Genomic DNA, 17,374 nt, shown 5'->3' on the forward strand with positions numbered 1-17,374 from the left:
GCAACATTCCATGTAGAATCTCCAATAGTATCTATTTTATTTTTGTTACATTTGTACCCTGCGCTTTCCCACTCATGGCAGGCTCAATGCGGCTTACATGGGGCAATGGAGGGTTAAGTGACTTGCCCAGAGTCACACCAATGTGGCCGCGCAGGCTTCTGCTTCTGTGAGTCTGACGTCCTGCACGTACGTGCAGGACGTCAGACTCACAGAAACACAAGCCTGCGCAGCCTTCTACATGGAATGTTGCTAGTGGAATAGCAACATTCCGTGTAGAATCTCCAATAGTAGCAACATTCCATCTAGAATGTCAAATAGTAGCAACAAAATCACAATAGTAGCAACATTCCATGTAGAATGTCCAATAGTAGCAACATTCCATCTAGAATGTCAAATAGTAGCAACAAAATCACAATAGTAGCAACATTCCATGTAGAATGTCCAATAGTAGCAACATTCCATCTAGAATGTCAAATAGTAGCAACAAAATCACAATAGTAGCAACATTCCATGTAGAATGTCCAATAGTAGCAACATTCCATGTAGAATCTCCAATAGTATCTATTTTATTTTTGTTACATTTGTACCCTGCGCTTTCCCACTCATGGCAGGCTCAATGCGGCTTACATGGGGCAATGGAGGGTTAAGTGACTTGCCCAGAGTCACACCAATGTGGCCGCGCAGGCTTCTGCTTCTGTGAGTCTGACGTCCTGCACGTACGTGCAGGACGTCAGACTCACAGAAACACAAGCCTGCGCAGCCTTCTACATGGAATGTTGCTAGTGGAATAGCAACATTCCGTGTAGAATCTCCAATAGTAGCAACATTCCATCTAGAATGTCAAATAGTAGCAACAAAATCACAATAGTAGCAACATTCCATGTAGAATGTCCAATAGTAGCAACATTCCATCTAGAATGTCAAATAGTAGCAACAAAATCACAATAGTAGCAACATTCCATGTAGAATGTCCAATAGTAGCAACATTCCATGTAGAATCTCCAATAGTATCTATTTTATTTTTGTTACATTTGTACCCTGCGCTTGGCAGGCTCAATGCGGCTTACATGGGGCAATGGAGGGTTAAGTGACTTGCCCAGAGTCACACCAATGTGGCCGCGCAGGCTTCTGCTTCTGTGAGTCTGACGTCCTGCACGTACGTGCAGGACGTCAGACTCACAGAAACACAAGCCTGCGCAGCCTTCTACATGGAATGTTGCTAGTGGAATAGCAACATTCCGTGTAGAATCTCCAATAGTAGCAACATTCCATCTAGAATGTCAAATAGTAGCAACAAAATCACAATAGTAGCAACATTCCATGTAGAATGTCCAATAGTAGCAACATTCCATCTAGAATGTCAAATAGTAGCAACAAAATCACAATAGTAGCAACATTCCATGTAGAATGTCCAATAGTAGCAACATTCCATGTAGAATCTCCAATAGTATCTATTTTATTTTTGTTACATTTGTACCCTGCGCTTTCCCACTCATGGCAGGCTCAATGCGGCTTACATGGGGCAATGGAGGGTTAAGTGACTTGCCCAGAGTCACACCAATGTGGCCGCGCAGGCTTCTGCTTCTGTGAGTCTGACGTCCTGCACGTACGTGCAGGACGTCAGACTCACAGAAACACAAGCCTGCGCAGCCTTCTACATGGAATGTTGCTAGTGGAATAGCAACATTCCGTGTAGAATCTCCAATAGTAGCAACATTCCATCTAGAATGTCAAATAGTAGCAACAAAATCACAATAGTAGCAACATTCCATGTAGAATGTCCAATAGTAGCAACATTCCATCTAGAATGTCAAATAGTAGCAACAAAATCACAATAGTAGCAACATTCCATGTAGAATGTCCAATAGTAGCAACATTCCATGTAGAATCTCCAATAGTATCTATTTTATTTTTGTTACATTTGTACCCTGCGCTTTCCCACTCATGGCAGGCTCAATGCGGCTTACATGGGGCAATGGAGGGTTAAGTGACTTGCCCAGAGTCACACCAATGTGGCCGCGCAGGCTTCTGCTTCTGTGAGTCTGACGTCCTGCACATACGTGCAGGACGTCAGACTCACAGAAACACAAGCCTGCGCAGCCTTCTACATGGAATGTTGCTAGTGGAATAGCAACATTCCGTGTAGAATCTCCAATAGTAGCAACATTCCATCTAGAATGTCAAATAGTAGCAACAAAATCACAATAGTAGCAACATTCCATGTAGAATGTCCAATAGTAGCAACATTCCATCTAGAATGTCAAATAGTAGCAACAAAATCACAATAGTAGCAACATTCCATGTAGAATGTCCAATAGTAGCAACATTCCATGTAGAATCTCCAATAGTATCTATTTTATTTTTGTTACATTTGTACCCTGCGCTTTCCCACTCATGGCAGGCTCAATGCGGCTTACATGGGGCAATGGAGGGTTAAGTGACTTGCCCAGAGTCACACCAATGTGGCCGCGCAGGCTTCTGCTTCTGTGAGTCTGACGTCCTGCACGTACGTGCAGGACGTCAGACTCACAGAAACACAAGCCTGCGCAGCCTTCTACATGGAATGTTGCTAGTGGAATAGCAACATTCCGTGTAGAATCTCCAATAGTAGCAACATTCCATCTAGAATGTCAAATAGTAGCAACAAAATCACAATAGTAGCAACATTCCATGTAGAATGTCCAATAGTAGCAACATTCCATCTAGAATGTCAAATAGTAGCAACAAAATCACAATAGTAGCAACATTCCATGTAGAATGTCCAATAGTAGCAACATTCCATCTAGAATGTCAAATAGTATCTATTTTATTTTTGTTACATTTGTACCCTGCGCTTTCCCACTCATGGCAGGCTCAATGCGGCTTACATGGGGCAATGGAGGGTTAAGTGACTTGCCCAGAGTCACACCAATGTGGCCGCGCAGGCTTCTGCTTCTGTGAGTCTGACGTCCTGCACGTACGTGCAGGACGTCAGACTCACAGAAACACAAGCCTGCGCAGCCTTCTACATGGAATGTTGCTAGTGGAATAGCAACATTCCGTGTAGAATCTCCAATAGTAGCAACATTCCATCTAGAATGTCAAATAGTAGCAACAAAATCACAATAGTAGCAACATTCCATGTAGAATGTCCAATAGTAGCAACATTCCATCTAGAATGTCAAATAGTAGCAACAAAATCACAATAGTAGCAACATTCCATGTAGAATGTCCAATAGTAGCAACATTCCATCTAGAATCGCCAATAGTATCTATTTTATTTTTGTTACATTTGTACCCTGCGCTTTCCCACTCAAGCAGGTTCAATGTGGCTTACATAGTAATAGGGATTACAGGTTATTGATAGTGAAACTTGATAGGGAAAATATAAGTTAAGTAAAGCAGAATAATAGAAGATATAGGTGGGTAGAGATGTGCAAGTGTTTGGGTAAATGGGTTCATAGGATTAGTTTGGTTCATTTGGGTAGGCTTGCTTGAACAGATGGGTTTTTAATGATTTCCGGAAGGGTAGGTAGTTCCTGATTGATCGGATACTGTTTTCACCTCCACCACCTCCCGTGGGAGGGCATTCCAGGCATCTACCACCCTCTGACAAAATACTTCCTGACATTATTCCTGAGAATGCCGCCTTTCAACTTCAATCCTTGTTGATTTTGATACTACAGACTGTATTCTCTTGTTACTACGTAAGCCACATTGAGCGGGAAAGCGCGGGGTACAAATGTAATAAATAAATTCATGCCCTCTAATTCTACCACCTTCCCGTCTCTGGAAAAGGTTTGTTTGGGAATTAATACCTTTCAAATATTTGAACATCTGTATCATATCACCCCTGTTTCTCCTTTAATGCAGGGTATACATGCTTAGGACAGCAAGTCTCTCCATGTACGTCTTGCTATGTAAGCCCCTTAACATTTTAGTTGTTTTTCTCTGAACCTCTTCAAGTCTTTTTACATCCTTAGTGAGATAAGGCCTGCACACAATATTCCAAGTGGGGCCTCACCAATGGCTTGTACAGGGGCATCAACACCGCTTTTCTTCTGCTGGTTATACTCCTTCTCCATGCAGCCTAGCATCCTTCTGGCCACGGCCACCGCTTTGTTGCACTGTTTCATCACCCCTGCTTTCAGACCAGAAGCAGCTCCCTCCCCCACAGCCTATCTGTCAGACACAGCCACCCCAACACACTGCAGGGGGAGGCGGAAGCAGTAGTTGGGGAACAGAAGTCTTTCTTCCTGTCATGCGTCTGGAAGTCTTAGTTTCAAATTTTAGGAACTACAGCATTGAATAATGTTAAACAAACAGGTGCACTCTTATACTGCATTAGAATTAGCTAGGCGCTCTGAATAGCCCTGTAACTCACAAGATGAAAGAGGCACGGACTATGAAAGGACTAATCCAGTAAAGGCAAGGGAAGAGAAAGTGATTACAGTTTGTCGAGCTTTCGATCCATGTATGCTTTACCTATACTGTATTAGAAAGGAGCTTAGGAAGGCAATGGTGCTTTCAGAGGGTGAGGTCAAAGGGGGGGGGGGGGGGGATTTCAGTTCTCATGGAGGGTGACCCATTAGGACAGCAGTAGGCAACCTTTATACACAGGCCACATGAATGTCAGTACTACCCCCCTAGCAGGTCACACACAAAATTAACAACTGTTCCATTTAAATCACTGCCAACAAAACTCACCAAAACGCAATTTGATGACTGAATGAGCATTAATTGTTATCAAAATGGTCTCTTCCCATATACATCTGTCTTTCCAAATAGCAGCTAACACTGTCAAAACAAGTCTTGTGCCATTTCTGTATCCTTCAGCCGTTCCATTGACAACAAAACTCTGGTTAATGATGTTTATGTAGGCCATTTTCTGTGCATTCTTCCTGTGATCTCATGGGCCGCATAAAATTCAGTGGCAGACTGTAGGTTTCCCACCTGGAAACCCTAGGTATTCTAGCAGGCGGCTTCTGTGAGGTATTCTGTTAGTGTTTAGTTTTCTGTGTAGGGATCTCTAGCAGTATGACTTATTCTGGGGGGGGTTTCAGTAGGAAGTATGCTGGTATTCTAGGGTGCTGTCACCTTTTTGAAGGTAGGGCTGTTACTATTTGACTCCCTCTAGTTCCTGCTGCCCACAAGCAGCAAGCTCTAAAAGGTTTATGGGGCAGTGGCCAATGTGATGGGTTTGTGGGCAGGCCCTAAATGGGGTGAGGTTGCCAGTGCCACCCCCAGCCATTTCAAGGCAAAGCAGTGGGATTTGAACTTGAGTCCTCTGATTTCTAGCCATTAGGCTGCTCCTCTGCCCTGCCCTGGACATTAGTGCTGCTTTATTACGACAGGTTTTCTACAGTATGTAAGTATGGAACGTGTTTGTTTTTTGCAGTTTGGCTACTGGAGCTCTGTTTCTTTTATGCAAAGTTGGTGACAATCATAGAATGCACGTACATGTGGCAGTTTTTCCTTCTGAGATGGCAACCCTAGTGCTGACAGTCGGTTGGGGGGGGGGGGGTGCAACAGTAGGTGTGGCAAAGGAATTGGGGTGGGGCATGAGGGAAGAACAAGGGATGGGGTAGGTGTGGAGCATGGAGCGGGGCAGGTGTCAGGTTTTTCTTTGTCAAAACGTTGACAACCCTATATGAAAAGCACAGCTTATGTAAACACATATAAGATAGGTGAACAGGCACTATCAGTCTAGAGGTTGAAGCAGGCTGATGTATGCAAGTGCGGTATTCCATGCAGAAGAAAGGAAATAGTACAAGCAATCATGCTGACAAATTTGTAACACAGGCTATTTACCATTTGCTGCATGAAATATCACATGTGTGAAGCCATTCACAAAAATTACACCAAATCACTAATGAGCTGAAAAATTGTGCAAATCAACACAAATGTGATTTCAAAGTAGATAAATTCTCCTCGTAAATATTTGCAAAAGCCGGGTTTTTCGCAAAACTTGAATATTATGTAAATGAGTCAACAGTTTGAAAAAAACTGTGTGTGAAACCTGCTTATTTCAGCAGGCAATGTGGCGGAGAACAGCACTGGAGAAAGGCTTCTGCTGGTGGGGCTTGGAGACCTCTGCCAGCCAAACCAGGGGCCCTGAATCCAATTTGGAATCCTGTCTGCTCCTCCTTGGCCTCTAAGGCGGGGCCTGGCATCTATTTTTCTCCTGCTCCTGTCAGGACCTGGGTAATTGTGTTAACGCAATCACCCAGGTCCTATCAGAAGCAGGACAGACCCCAGCGCCGGGCCCCCATTGGAGGCTGAGCCCAGGGGAATCTTGTCCCTCGCCCCCCTCTCGGCAGCCCTGAAAATTGCACTTAACTGCATAAGAACTGGCAGCATAAACCTAGATAGTGAATGCCGGTGCCCGAACACAGTCCAGAATTGAATATCCAAGAAAAACGCCACCAGCGGCATCACCCGCTGAATATCTACCTCAAGAAAAACATCTGTCTCGCCAGTCTGTAAAAACTTGCTGAAAATGACAAGTTCTTAATAATAATGAAAGAAAGCCACACTAATAATTCTAGGATCACATATTTAAGGGATTTAATAAGTACAAATCACATTATCTGCTTTCACCTGAAGCAGAACAGGGCATCTGACCAAAGACTTACCACAAGAAAAACCCTTTAATACATCAGGCCCAAATCGTCCAGTCAGGCAAGCATTTATCTTGGACATTGGTGTTCATTTAATGGAAGATTTGAAAGAGGAAAGGACATTTGGAAGACTGGGATTGACAGTGACATGAGAACTGAAACTCCACCCAGTACACGTACGGTATTTAACCTGATGACTCCAATCAGTAAGCCTCTTACACCTTCATATCGACTGAAAATACTTAGCTCAATAATGCTCGAGTTCAGGCAGAAACAGCAACCAAAAATACTAACTGAACTGCAAGTTACAGAAAGGATAAGCGGTCCGGCGGTATCTGTTAAACATTATATCAAGGGACTTTGGTGAAATCATACTAAAAAAAAAGCTGTTCTTTATAAGTTCTTGCTCATCACTTAAATGTGTTTGTTTTGCTTTACTATTTTGGAGGAATTTTTATTTATTTATTTATTTGTAGCATTTGTATCCCACATTTTCCCACCTATTTGCAGGCTCAATGTGGCTTACATTTGCCGTCATGGCGATTGCCATTCCGGACTACAAATATGCACATGGTTTTACAATCAAGTGCGTACAAACATGGTGAAAGAATACATTGTGATCTTGCGTACATATTAATACATGGTTTTACAACCCAGTGCATACATACATGGTAGAAGAATACATTGTGATCTTGTGTAGGTGTCGGCATTGGGTAGTTGCTCAGGTGAGGACATTAGGGTGAGAGTATTAGTGTATGGCCGTAAGGTTAGTCTGTATTTTGTGGTTGCTTAGTAGTCGATATTAGATTAGAAGTGGTCTTATTTGTTCATTAAGGTCATTGAGTTTGCTCGGTCGCGTGATTGAGGTCGGACCAATCTTAATCTTCATTCTTATTGTTTGGTAATTTGGACGGTTGTTTATTGTATGCCTTCTTGAATAAGTCAGTTTTTAGTAGTTTTCGAAAGATGGTTACATCTTGCGTTATCTTTATGATCTTCGGAAGCGCGTTCCATAGCTGTGTGCAAATGTAGGAGAAGCTGGTTGCGTAGGTGGACTTGTATTTTAATCCTTTGCAGTTGGGGTAATGGAGGTTGAGGAACGTCCGTGCTGATCTTTTTGCGTTCCTAGCAGGCAGGTCTATAAGGTCTGTCATATAGGCCGGAGCATCCCCATGTATAATTTTGTGGACCATGGTACATACTTTGAACGCAATTCGTTCTTTTAGAGGGAGCCAGTGTAGTTTTTCTCTTAGGGGTTTGGCGCTTTCGTATTTTGCTTTCCCGAATATGAGTCTAGCTGCTGTATTCTGGGCTGTTTGCAGCTTCTTTAATGATTTGTTCTTTACAACCTGCGTAAATTGCGTTACAATAGTCTAAGAGGCTCAGCACCACTGATTATACTAGGTTGCGGAATATGTCCCTTGGGAAGTAAGGTTTGATTATTTTAAGTTTCCACATGGCGACAAACATTTTCTTTGTTGTATTTTTCGCATGGTCTTCTAGTGTGAGATTACGGTCAATCATAACGCCCAGAATTTTCAGGCTGTCAGAGACTGGGAGAGTATAGTTTAGAGTGTTTATAGTATTGTTTTTATTTGAGTTGTATTGTGAAGATAAGATGAAATATTGAGGCATATTTTCAAAGCACTTAGCCTTCCAAAGTTCCATAGAAACCAATGTAACTTTGTAAGTCTAAGTGCTTTGAAAATACACCTCATTGTGTCTTTTCTGCACTTAGTTTCAACTGGAATGCATCCGCCCATGAATTCATTATTTGGAGGCTATGTTGGCTTTCTTTTGTAATTTCTGTTAGGTCATGCTTGAATGGGTTTCAGGCTTCTTCTCTTAAGTTTGAAAGTACTGGCCTGTCTGCATCTCTGCACTGCTTTTCCTCTTTCAATATCTAATTTAATCTTACAATACCAGTCACAAGTTCATAGGAATGATCTGGCTGCTTCATAATATCACAAGCATGACACTGCGAGAGTGAATGAAGCATGTTAACGGCGCTGCTGGAAACCCTCTTAGAGAATGTGAGAACTGCCAAGTGCACGCCAACACTTCAGATATTCAAAAGGAATTCTGCTCTGTTGATTCACCTGGAGAACAGGCTCTCGGATAAGCATTAAAGATTACCAACACGAGAAAGCAGCAACAGGCCTGACAGAAGCCAACACTGTGCGTTTGTGTTAGAGCTGTGCACCGACACTTAGCTCACAGCTTCCTAACACGAGCCTAAAGCAAAATCTTAGCTCTTCAACGTAATAAGCAAATAGCATGCAAATTACCACTACATTAAGAAGTGTGCGATGTAAGAAAAAACAGTGCACACCATTGAGCTCATTACTTATTAGGACTTATTAACCACCTTTAGGAAGAGATTCACCCAAGGCGGTGTACAGCAAGTACAGTTTAACATCAAACTTTTGAAGTCGTTTGCTTTCTTTACAACATCCGTAAAATCCGTCCCTTTCTTTCCGAGCACTCTACCAAAACCCTCATCCAAACCCTTGTCACCTCTCGTTTGGACTACCGCAATCTGCTTCTTGCTGGACTCCCACTTAGTCACCTCTCCCCTCTCCAGTCGGTTCAAACCTCTGCTGTCTGTCTCGTCTTCCGCCAGGGTCGCTTTACTCATACTACCCCTCTCCTCAAGTCGCTTCACTGGCTCCCTATCCGTTTTCGCATCCTGTTCAAACTTCTTCTACTAACCTATAAATGTACTCACTCTGCTGCTCCCCAATATCTCTCCACACTCGTCCTTCCCTACACCCCTTCCCGTGCACTCCGCTCCATGGATCAATCCTTCTTATCTGTTCCCTTCTCCACTACTGCCAACTCCAGACTTCGCGCCTTCTGTCTCGCTGCACCCTACGCCTGGAATAGACTTCCTGAGCCCCTACGTCTTGCCTCATCCTTGACCACCTTTAAATCTAGACTGAAAGCCCACCTCTTTAACATTGCTTTTGACTCGTAACCACTTGTAACCACTCACCTCCACCTACCCTCCTCTCCTCCTTCCTGCACACATTAATTGATTTGCTTACTTTATTTTTGTCTATTAGATTGTAAGCTCTTTGAGCAGGGACTGTCTTTCTTCTATGTTTGTGCAGCGCTGCGTATGCCTTGTAGCGCTATAGAAGTGATAAATAGTAGTAGTAGTAGTAGTAGTAGTCTCTTGTAACCAGAGCTAATATTGTGATGTCATAATGCCTCAGGCCACCAATAAGAGCCAACCTCATCAGTGATGTCACAATGGCTTGATTGTCCTATACTTGGCTCACTTTTATTACATAGCTCTTTGAGCAGGGACTGTCTTTCTTCTATGTTTGTGCAGCGCTGCGTATGCCTTGTAGCGCTATAGAAATGCTAAATAGTAGTAGTAGTAGTCTCTTGTAATCAGAGGTGATATTGTGATGTCATAATGCCTCAGGCCACCAATAAGAGCCAACCTCATCAGTGATGTCACAATGGCTTGATTGTCCTATACTTGGCTCACTTTTATTACATAGCTCTTTGAGCAGGGACTGTCTTTCTTCTATGTTTGTGCAGCGCTGTGTACGCTTTGTATCGCTATAGAAATGCTAAATAGTAGTAGAAGAGTAAAATGTCTCCCTTCCTGTCAGCGTGGGACTTATTTGGTAAACTGACCCATTTATGCAGTGGATATTGTTGGCTGTTCGGATGCCACATGTCAGCATTTTAGTTAATTATTTTATCTTGCTATTAAGTACACTCTGTTTTTCTGATTTATGTTCTTTTGTAATCTACCTAGTACTAGATGGAACATAAATAAATAAGATGTGGCATGAAGGCAGGAGCAAGTGGACACAGATCAGGCTAAATTATGTTTTAAGTTTATAATTTTGTTATTTTTATGATTTTAATGCAATGTACATACATTTGTATAGTACACCCTTTATTCATCTGTAATAAGTGGTTTCTTTGAACTAATTTGTTTTCTCTTTTGTCTTTTCACCTTTGTTTCTATTTTACATTTTGAATGTGTAAAATTCTTGTGTCCCTCTTTTTAAAATTTATCTTTGATTTAATTTCTTATATTTTGCATTTTATAATGTGTTACTTGCTATTTATGTGTCATTTTGTAATTTCTTTTTCTGCATGTATTTTTATTTATTTATTTTTTAAATATTTTGTTACATTTGTATCCCGCACTTTCCCACTCATGGCAGGCTCAATGCGGCAGGCAATGGATTATTTTTTACTTTTTTGTATATATTTATGTGTATCTACAATTAATTTATGTATATCTCTGTAACAGATACTCCTGAGGCAGACAGCAGACACTCATGAACCAAAATACAGCTATACTGGTAATAATTAAACTTAAAATTATCTTTATTATTCCATCTGTCTCTTAACTGACATACTATAGATTTATTTTAGCTATGATTATTAAAATATCCAAATAGGCAAATTTAAATCTTGTTATACCCCTCCCCCCCCCCCCCCCCCCCCCCCCCACCCCACTCCTTGTTATACTCCCCTGAGTTCTTAATCTTTAAAATTAAGTGTCTAAGAATTTCTATATATAAAGTGTAAAATGTTTAAAAAAGCATTTTAAAAGTTTGAAGACAGTACAGGTTAATAGAACCGATAAAGATATAAGATGCAACAATATTCCCAGAAATCAACACAGGACTAGCATCGTTGGTGGTCGATACCTAAAATTTAGATCACCTGTTTAATATTTTTGGCCTGTGAGAACACTGATTCATGACTATTATGTCATATATGTGATTTTATTATGACTGAAAACTTCTTGTGAATGTAGCCTATAGATATATTTAAATAAACATAATTCCATCAGCTGAAATTTAAACTTGCTAATTTCCCTACCTATCAATTTAGCTGTAATTTGCCATTAATTTCTTAGTCAATCACAATATTCAACATTTTTTTAAGTTTTGAGGCTGTGGCCACAGAGATTTTCTTTGAGGTATCTGCCCCATTCTGTCTTATATCATCACAGGGGTTTGTTAGTCTTCTGCTTTCATTTGAAACCTTAAGTCTGGTGGGCTGACTAGTTCTCAAAAATCAGACAAACAGTGGTATCCACACCTATGGGAAAAAAACCCTCCAGCCTGCTTTTCGTCTCCAAGAGTTACTGGGCTACATATATTGTCAATCATTCAGTCCAACCTTTACGTGTGTAATTCAGTGAGCATTTCAGATGCTTTTGCTGAGAAACTCCTTTCTAAATATACATTCTATATAAGCCCACTACATTTCCTCTTCTAAAGCTCAGAAATGTCAGAAGAATTTTGAGCCCCCCATACCAATAACTTTACAACATACCATCTTAGCTGATGACTCCAAATGATTTTGTGGTTCATTTAATAAGACAGTGAAATGACAGAGGATTAACATAAACTAACCTGCAGACTCGGGAAGGAAAATGAAGTTTCTGCCAGGATCGACACAGGTGTTTTGAGTGATCAATCACCCGAATCCAGTCTAATTCATCCATGGACACTTCAATGTAATAGGAATAAGACCTGTGCATGACAAAAATAAAACAGTTTCTATTAAAGAGAGAAATAAAAACTGCTCAGACCCATCACACTACCTTGCTTGCGTTTGGGGGAAGCACAACCCTTAATCATCTGAATGGAAAAAGGACACAGAACTTTATAACTATGCAAGATGCCGATGTCTCCAATCAGCTCCCAGAAAACAGTTGTAAGTAAGCTGCCATTGATTCAAGACAGCATCAAGCACTAACATTTCATTTATAGAATTGCTGAGAGATCCTCAATGAAGCAAAATAAAATCCCTATTTGGGGTTTCAGGATATCCACAATGAATATGCATAAGATACACACACAGCCTCCGCTATATGCAAATATCTCTCATGCATATTCAGTGTGTATATCCTAGAACCCTACTGACCATACAGTCCCCAAGAACTGTTCTAGCCCAACCATGCAAATTGCACTTATGAACTACACTTTTGGGGTCGATATTCAAAGTGATTTAAGCAGTCAGAAACAGCCCCTGGACGGTTGAATCATTTGTTTGGGGCTAAACACTCATTTTCAGAAGCATTCAACCAATTAGTGCAGCTGAAAATGTCCGGTTATCTCCTAAAGCAAAACTGGCTATTTTGGGGGTGTTCCTGGGGGGGGTGAAATCATCACTTGGTCGGTTAAGTGCCGATATTCAGCAGTTAAACGGCCAAGGTAACCACATAAAAGTCAGTTCAATATTTATGCGGTTTGCACTTAACCGGCTATGGTGTAGCTGGCTCAGTAAACCCATAAACTCAATGCCGGAGCCCGGACATGGTCTGGCATTAAATTTTTAAGCGTAATGTCAGTGAGGGTCAGCACATTGAGTGCTGCTGGTTGAATATTGACCACATAAGTTCCTGGAATTGACTTATCATTAAATTCAACCCTGCAACTGAATACCAAGTAAAGGCAATTCTTCATCAGCCATGTGGGTCTTGAGCTACAGGTCCATCTAGAAGTTTTTCTGGACAGAGTGTCATCACACATTCTTATTTATATTTTGATGCAGATAAACAGCATCAAGGTAACAGTGTATTTGGTGATGGATTGCAACACAAAGAACCTGATCCTTTTTGAATTGCCAGATTTGCACATTGAAGCAAATCACTCAAGATCTAAAACACTTTCTGTGACATTATTATCTAATTCAAGGATTTGCAACAGTAGATACAGTGGCCTTGTCAGTTTTAAGTATACTTTTCCATTATTAGCAACACATTTGGGGGAGGTCATTTGATAAGGAGGGCAACCCACCAAGAATACCAGCAATTACATGCTCACCTGATAATAACAAATACTGAACAGAATTTTACATACAGTCACATCTGTAGCTCAATACTGTTTACAATGTACAAGACAAGATAATATTTCTGATTTAGGAACCGTAAATAAACAATAAAAGTATGCTATAAACTTTCACACACTTCACATAGCATAATTCCAAAATTTGAAATAATTCATCTCATATCTTATCTCAAATGGGAGAGTATTCCATAGGCTTGGTGTAAATTCATTAAACAACTTAGAACGGAAGGAAGCAAGATGAATAGAGGTAGCAGCTGGATGGGTGAATCCTAAATAAGGTCAGACTGTTAATAGTGATACCAAATAAAACAGGCAATTCCCATATAATATCTTAAAAGTTACACACAATATTTTGAATTCAATAAGGGCAGCGACTGGCAACCAATGTAAACTTCTCAGAAGTAATTGCCAGTATTCTGTCTAGCCACTATTCTAAAAATGGCACCTAAATGCAAAGGTGCATAGTTTGCAGGTGGATGTTTGCATGGAAAGGTTGCACATTTTTGTACGTAAAGTATAGAATCCTACAATCAATGAGCATTCTTTTGCTATTTAGCCACGATCCCTTACACCATGCTGCTTTTAACTCCTAAACCCTATACACTTGTACAGTACCCATGTACGTTTTATCATTCCCACCTTAGTAATTCCCTTATCTCTTGTTTGTCCTGTTTGTCCTAATTAGATTGTAAGCTCTGTCAAACAGGGACTGTCTCTTCATGTTCAAGTGTACAGCGCTGCATATATCTAGTAGCGCTATAGAAATGACAAGTAGTAGTAGTGTGTTACACTGGTATTCTATAAAGAAAAGTAGGCACCTTCTTTTCTTTATTGCATAGGCTCCAAGTAGGAACCCCTCTATAGAATTAATCTCTTCAGTTGGTTTCTTATATACAACCTGAAAACTATCAAAGTGGTGTACATTCACTCTCCACATAACCACAACTAGTCTCTTCATCCGTAAAAGCAGAATGCAAGACAGTCTTTACAAATGAATGGAAAGCATCCAGTGTAATGCATAGACACTTGAATATCTGAAAATTTCTTAAGAGGGTCTAAAAGCTGTGGACCATGATGTCTTTCTCCTTGCTTCCTAACAATATGATGTGTTTCCAGGTTTCTCTGTTGTTGTTCTTCTAGGACATGAATTATACAGAATGAGGGCCCCACTCTCATAGCTTCATGCCCTCTAGGCTACACAATAAGTACATAAGTACATAAGTAGTGCCATACTGGGAAAGACCAAAGGTCCATCTAGCCCAGCATCCTGTCACCGACAGTGGCCAATCCAGGTCAAGGGCACCTGGCACGCTCCCCAAACGTAAAAACATTCCAGACAAGTTATACCTAAAAATGCGGAATTTTTCCAAGTCCATTTAATAGCGGTCTATGGACTTGTCCTTTAGGAATCTATCTAACCCCTTTTTAAACTCCGTCAAGCTAACCGCCCATACCACGTTCTCCGGCAACGAATTCCAGAGTCTAATTACACGTTGGGTGAAGAAAAATTTTCTCCGATTCGTTTTAAATTTACCACACTGTAGCTTCAACTCATGCCCTCTAGTCCTAGTATTTTTGGATAGCGTGAACAGTCGCTTCACATCCACCCGATCCATTCCACTCATTATTTTATACACTTCTATCATATCTCCCCTCAGCCGTCTCTTCTCCAAGCTGAAAAGCCCTAGCCTTCTCAGCCTCTCTTCATAGGAAAGTCGTTGGTAGGAGGAGGGATAGCCCCAATACTTAAAAACAAGCATGAATGTTTCTGTTATACAGGCCTTTTCATCTGAACACTATGAAAGTATGATATTTTTAATTGATATTGTAATCCACAGGACACTGCCAGGTTTGTAATCCATGGGATACTGCAATTTCCTAGATCTCTCATCTTGACAACCCTGTTACAAGGAGAAACCAGGTTAGTCACTTATGCCTTCTCCCTCTTCTAGCTCCGGTGTCCGGTTTCCACTCTAATGAGCACACTCAGCTCAGACCTAGGCGGCTGCCTAGGGCTGCAGCTAAGACGCTAGATTTTCACTGGGCTCCTCTATCCGTCCCTTTCTAGTTTCTGTCCACTGCTCGTAATTGCAGCTGCTCAGGATTCTGAGTGCACTACAAAGTCCACCCTAAATTCCAGGGCAATAGCCACTCTCAGTCTGGAGGGCAAACCCCCTTCAGCCTTCTTTTTCTCCCCTTCCTCTTATGGGGAGCAGGGCGCTTGTATCCATTTCCCACTCCTCAGGTCCTTTTACCTTTTAGTATTATCAAAGTCCACCTTGTTCACAAACTCAAGTTACACAGTTCTTTTCCTTTCCTTTCTATTACTGAAACACAGTCCTTGGCATACACAATGCAACTGGTTCAGTTTCAACCCTTTCTTCACTTCCTCCTCTTACAGTCTGGGAAATGAAAGAGTCCCACCCATTGTTCGTCGGCTCCAACACCTGACAACCTTCCATTTGACCCGTTGAAACCTTTATTTACAGTTAAAGTGCTGCTGTAGCCACTTCCTCCCTCCTTTCATCAAGTCAGAGAACCAAGCCACCATGAGCCCTTTCAACTGTTCACCAATGACTCGAGCCAGAGCAGAAATGTCCATGGGCTCTCCCTCTGGGATCTCCTCTCTCTAACCGCTCTCCACTCTCTCCTGCCTGCCAGTCCATGGGCTCCTCTACAGCACCTCCTCCCAGCTGTTTCCCATCCTCCTGATCAATCCCCTCCCAGATCCTCCTCCTTTCCCTTAGCATTCTGGGACTGGTAGTGTGGGTAACACTTCCTGGCCCTACCCTGTCTCCCTCAAGGGCTGCTGGGACTTGTAGTCTTTTGATTCCAATGACCTCACTGGGGAAGGAGACCAGCTGCTCTCTCGGACGGGCCTGGATCTTTTGGTCCCGGACCTTCTGGCTCTGTACTCCGGTGCGGTTTTAGGGTACAAAAGGGACTTTCCCCTTCTTGCTCCCCCGGGTTCCCAATCCACGTTCTCTGACTGATCACAATATTCACACCTATTTAGGCTTGCTGTTAATCTACTGTCCTCACAGAGTTTCAGTTGCACAACTGGAGGAGATATTGTTGTTTATCCTTAAATGTTAGTTTACAATTTCAACAATTCATTATCATGGGGAACTTTAACCTTCATTGTAAAGATAAGAATGATGGTTTGGCTGATCACTTTATTTTCACATTTAAACCTCTGAGCCTTGTTCAGGTTAATTCTGGCCCTTCCCATTCTGCTAGGCACATGCTGGATCTCAATGTAACACTATTTGGTGAGGAAGAAAACCCCCATGGTGGCTATCGGATCCTGTGAACCTACTATATGATATGATTGTTATATCTTTAAAATTTTCAACAATGTATATTTAGTTCTGAACATAAACGTTGCCATACTGGGACAGACTAAAGGGTCATCAAGCCCCATATCCTGTTTTCAACAATTGCCAATCCAGGTCACAAGTACCTGGCAAGATTCCAAAACAGTAAAACAGACTTTAGACTGCTTATCCTAGAAATAAGTCTCCTATTTCCAAAATATGTGATTGGGGTTAAAAAGATTCTCAATAATTCTTAAAAGCAATCTTCCTGACAGTCAACGACCATCACAACACCTATCGAGACTATGGCTGGTTGTTGGCTCATCTCCACTTTCATCAAACAACCCCGCTGAAACACAAGAAAGTTCCTTGTCATTAGGGTATTCCCTTGGTATATCGACTCTCTTAAGAAATCAAAAATGGAAAGTGGAAAATTAGAACAAAAAGGTCAAACTTTAGGTAGCTTAGACATTAGGATATCTGTAAAGAGAGAAAGATTGCAAGCACACCGGCAGGAAATTAAGGGACAAAGAAGTCTTTTTATTCTGAACAAATTGTCACTGGAGCTAACAGCACCAAGGAATTGGTCTGTTTATAAAACAGCCTTTTAAGGGTGACA

The 17,374-nt window shown here is 41.5% G+C and overlaps 1 protein-coding gene across 3 annotated transcripts in view; it reads right to left on the bottom strand.

Annotated features, from left to right (window-relative positions):
- BTBD9 (BTB domain containing 9) overlaps positions 1 to 17,374 on the bottom strand; it is a 533,997-nt gene that overhangs the window by 448,135 nt on the left and 68,488 nt on the right. For all 3 annotated transcript variants that reach the window (XM_030195766.1, XM_030195767.1, XM_030195768.1), the window contains exon 6: positions 11,999 to 12,118. In XM_030195766.1, coding sequence (XP_030051626.1) covers positions 11,999 to 12,118 — 120 coding nt within the window. The remainder of the gene's footprint in view (positions 1 to 11,998; positions 12,119 to 17,374) is intronic.

The sequence above is a fragment of the Microcaecilia unicolor genome, chromosome 3 (assembly GCF_901765095.1).
Source record: "Microcaecilia unicolor chromosome 3, aMicUni1.1, whole genome shotgun sequence".
Lineage (NCBI taxonomy): Eukaryota > Metazoa > Chordata > Amphibia > Gymnophiona > Siphonopidae > Microcaecilia > Microcaecilia unicolor.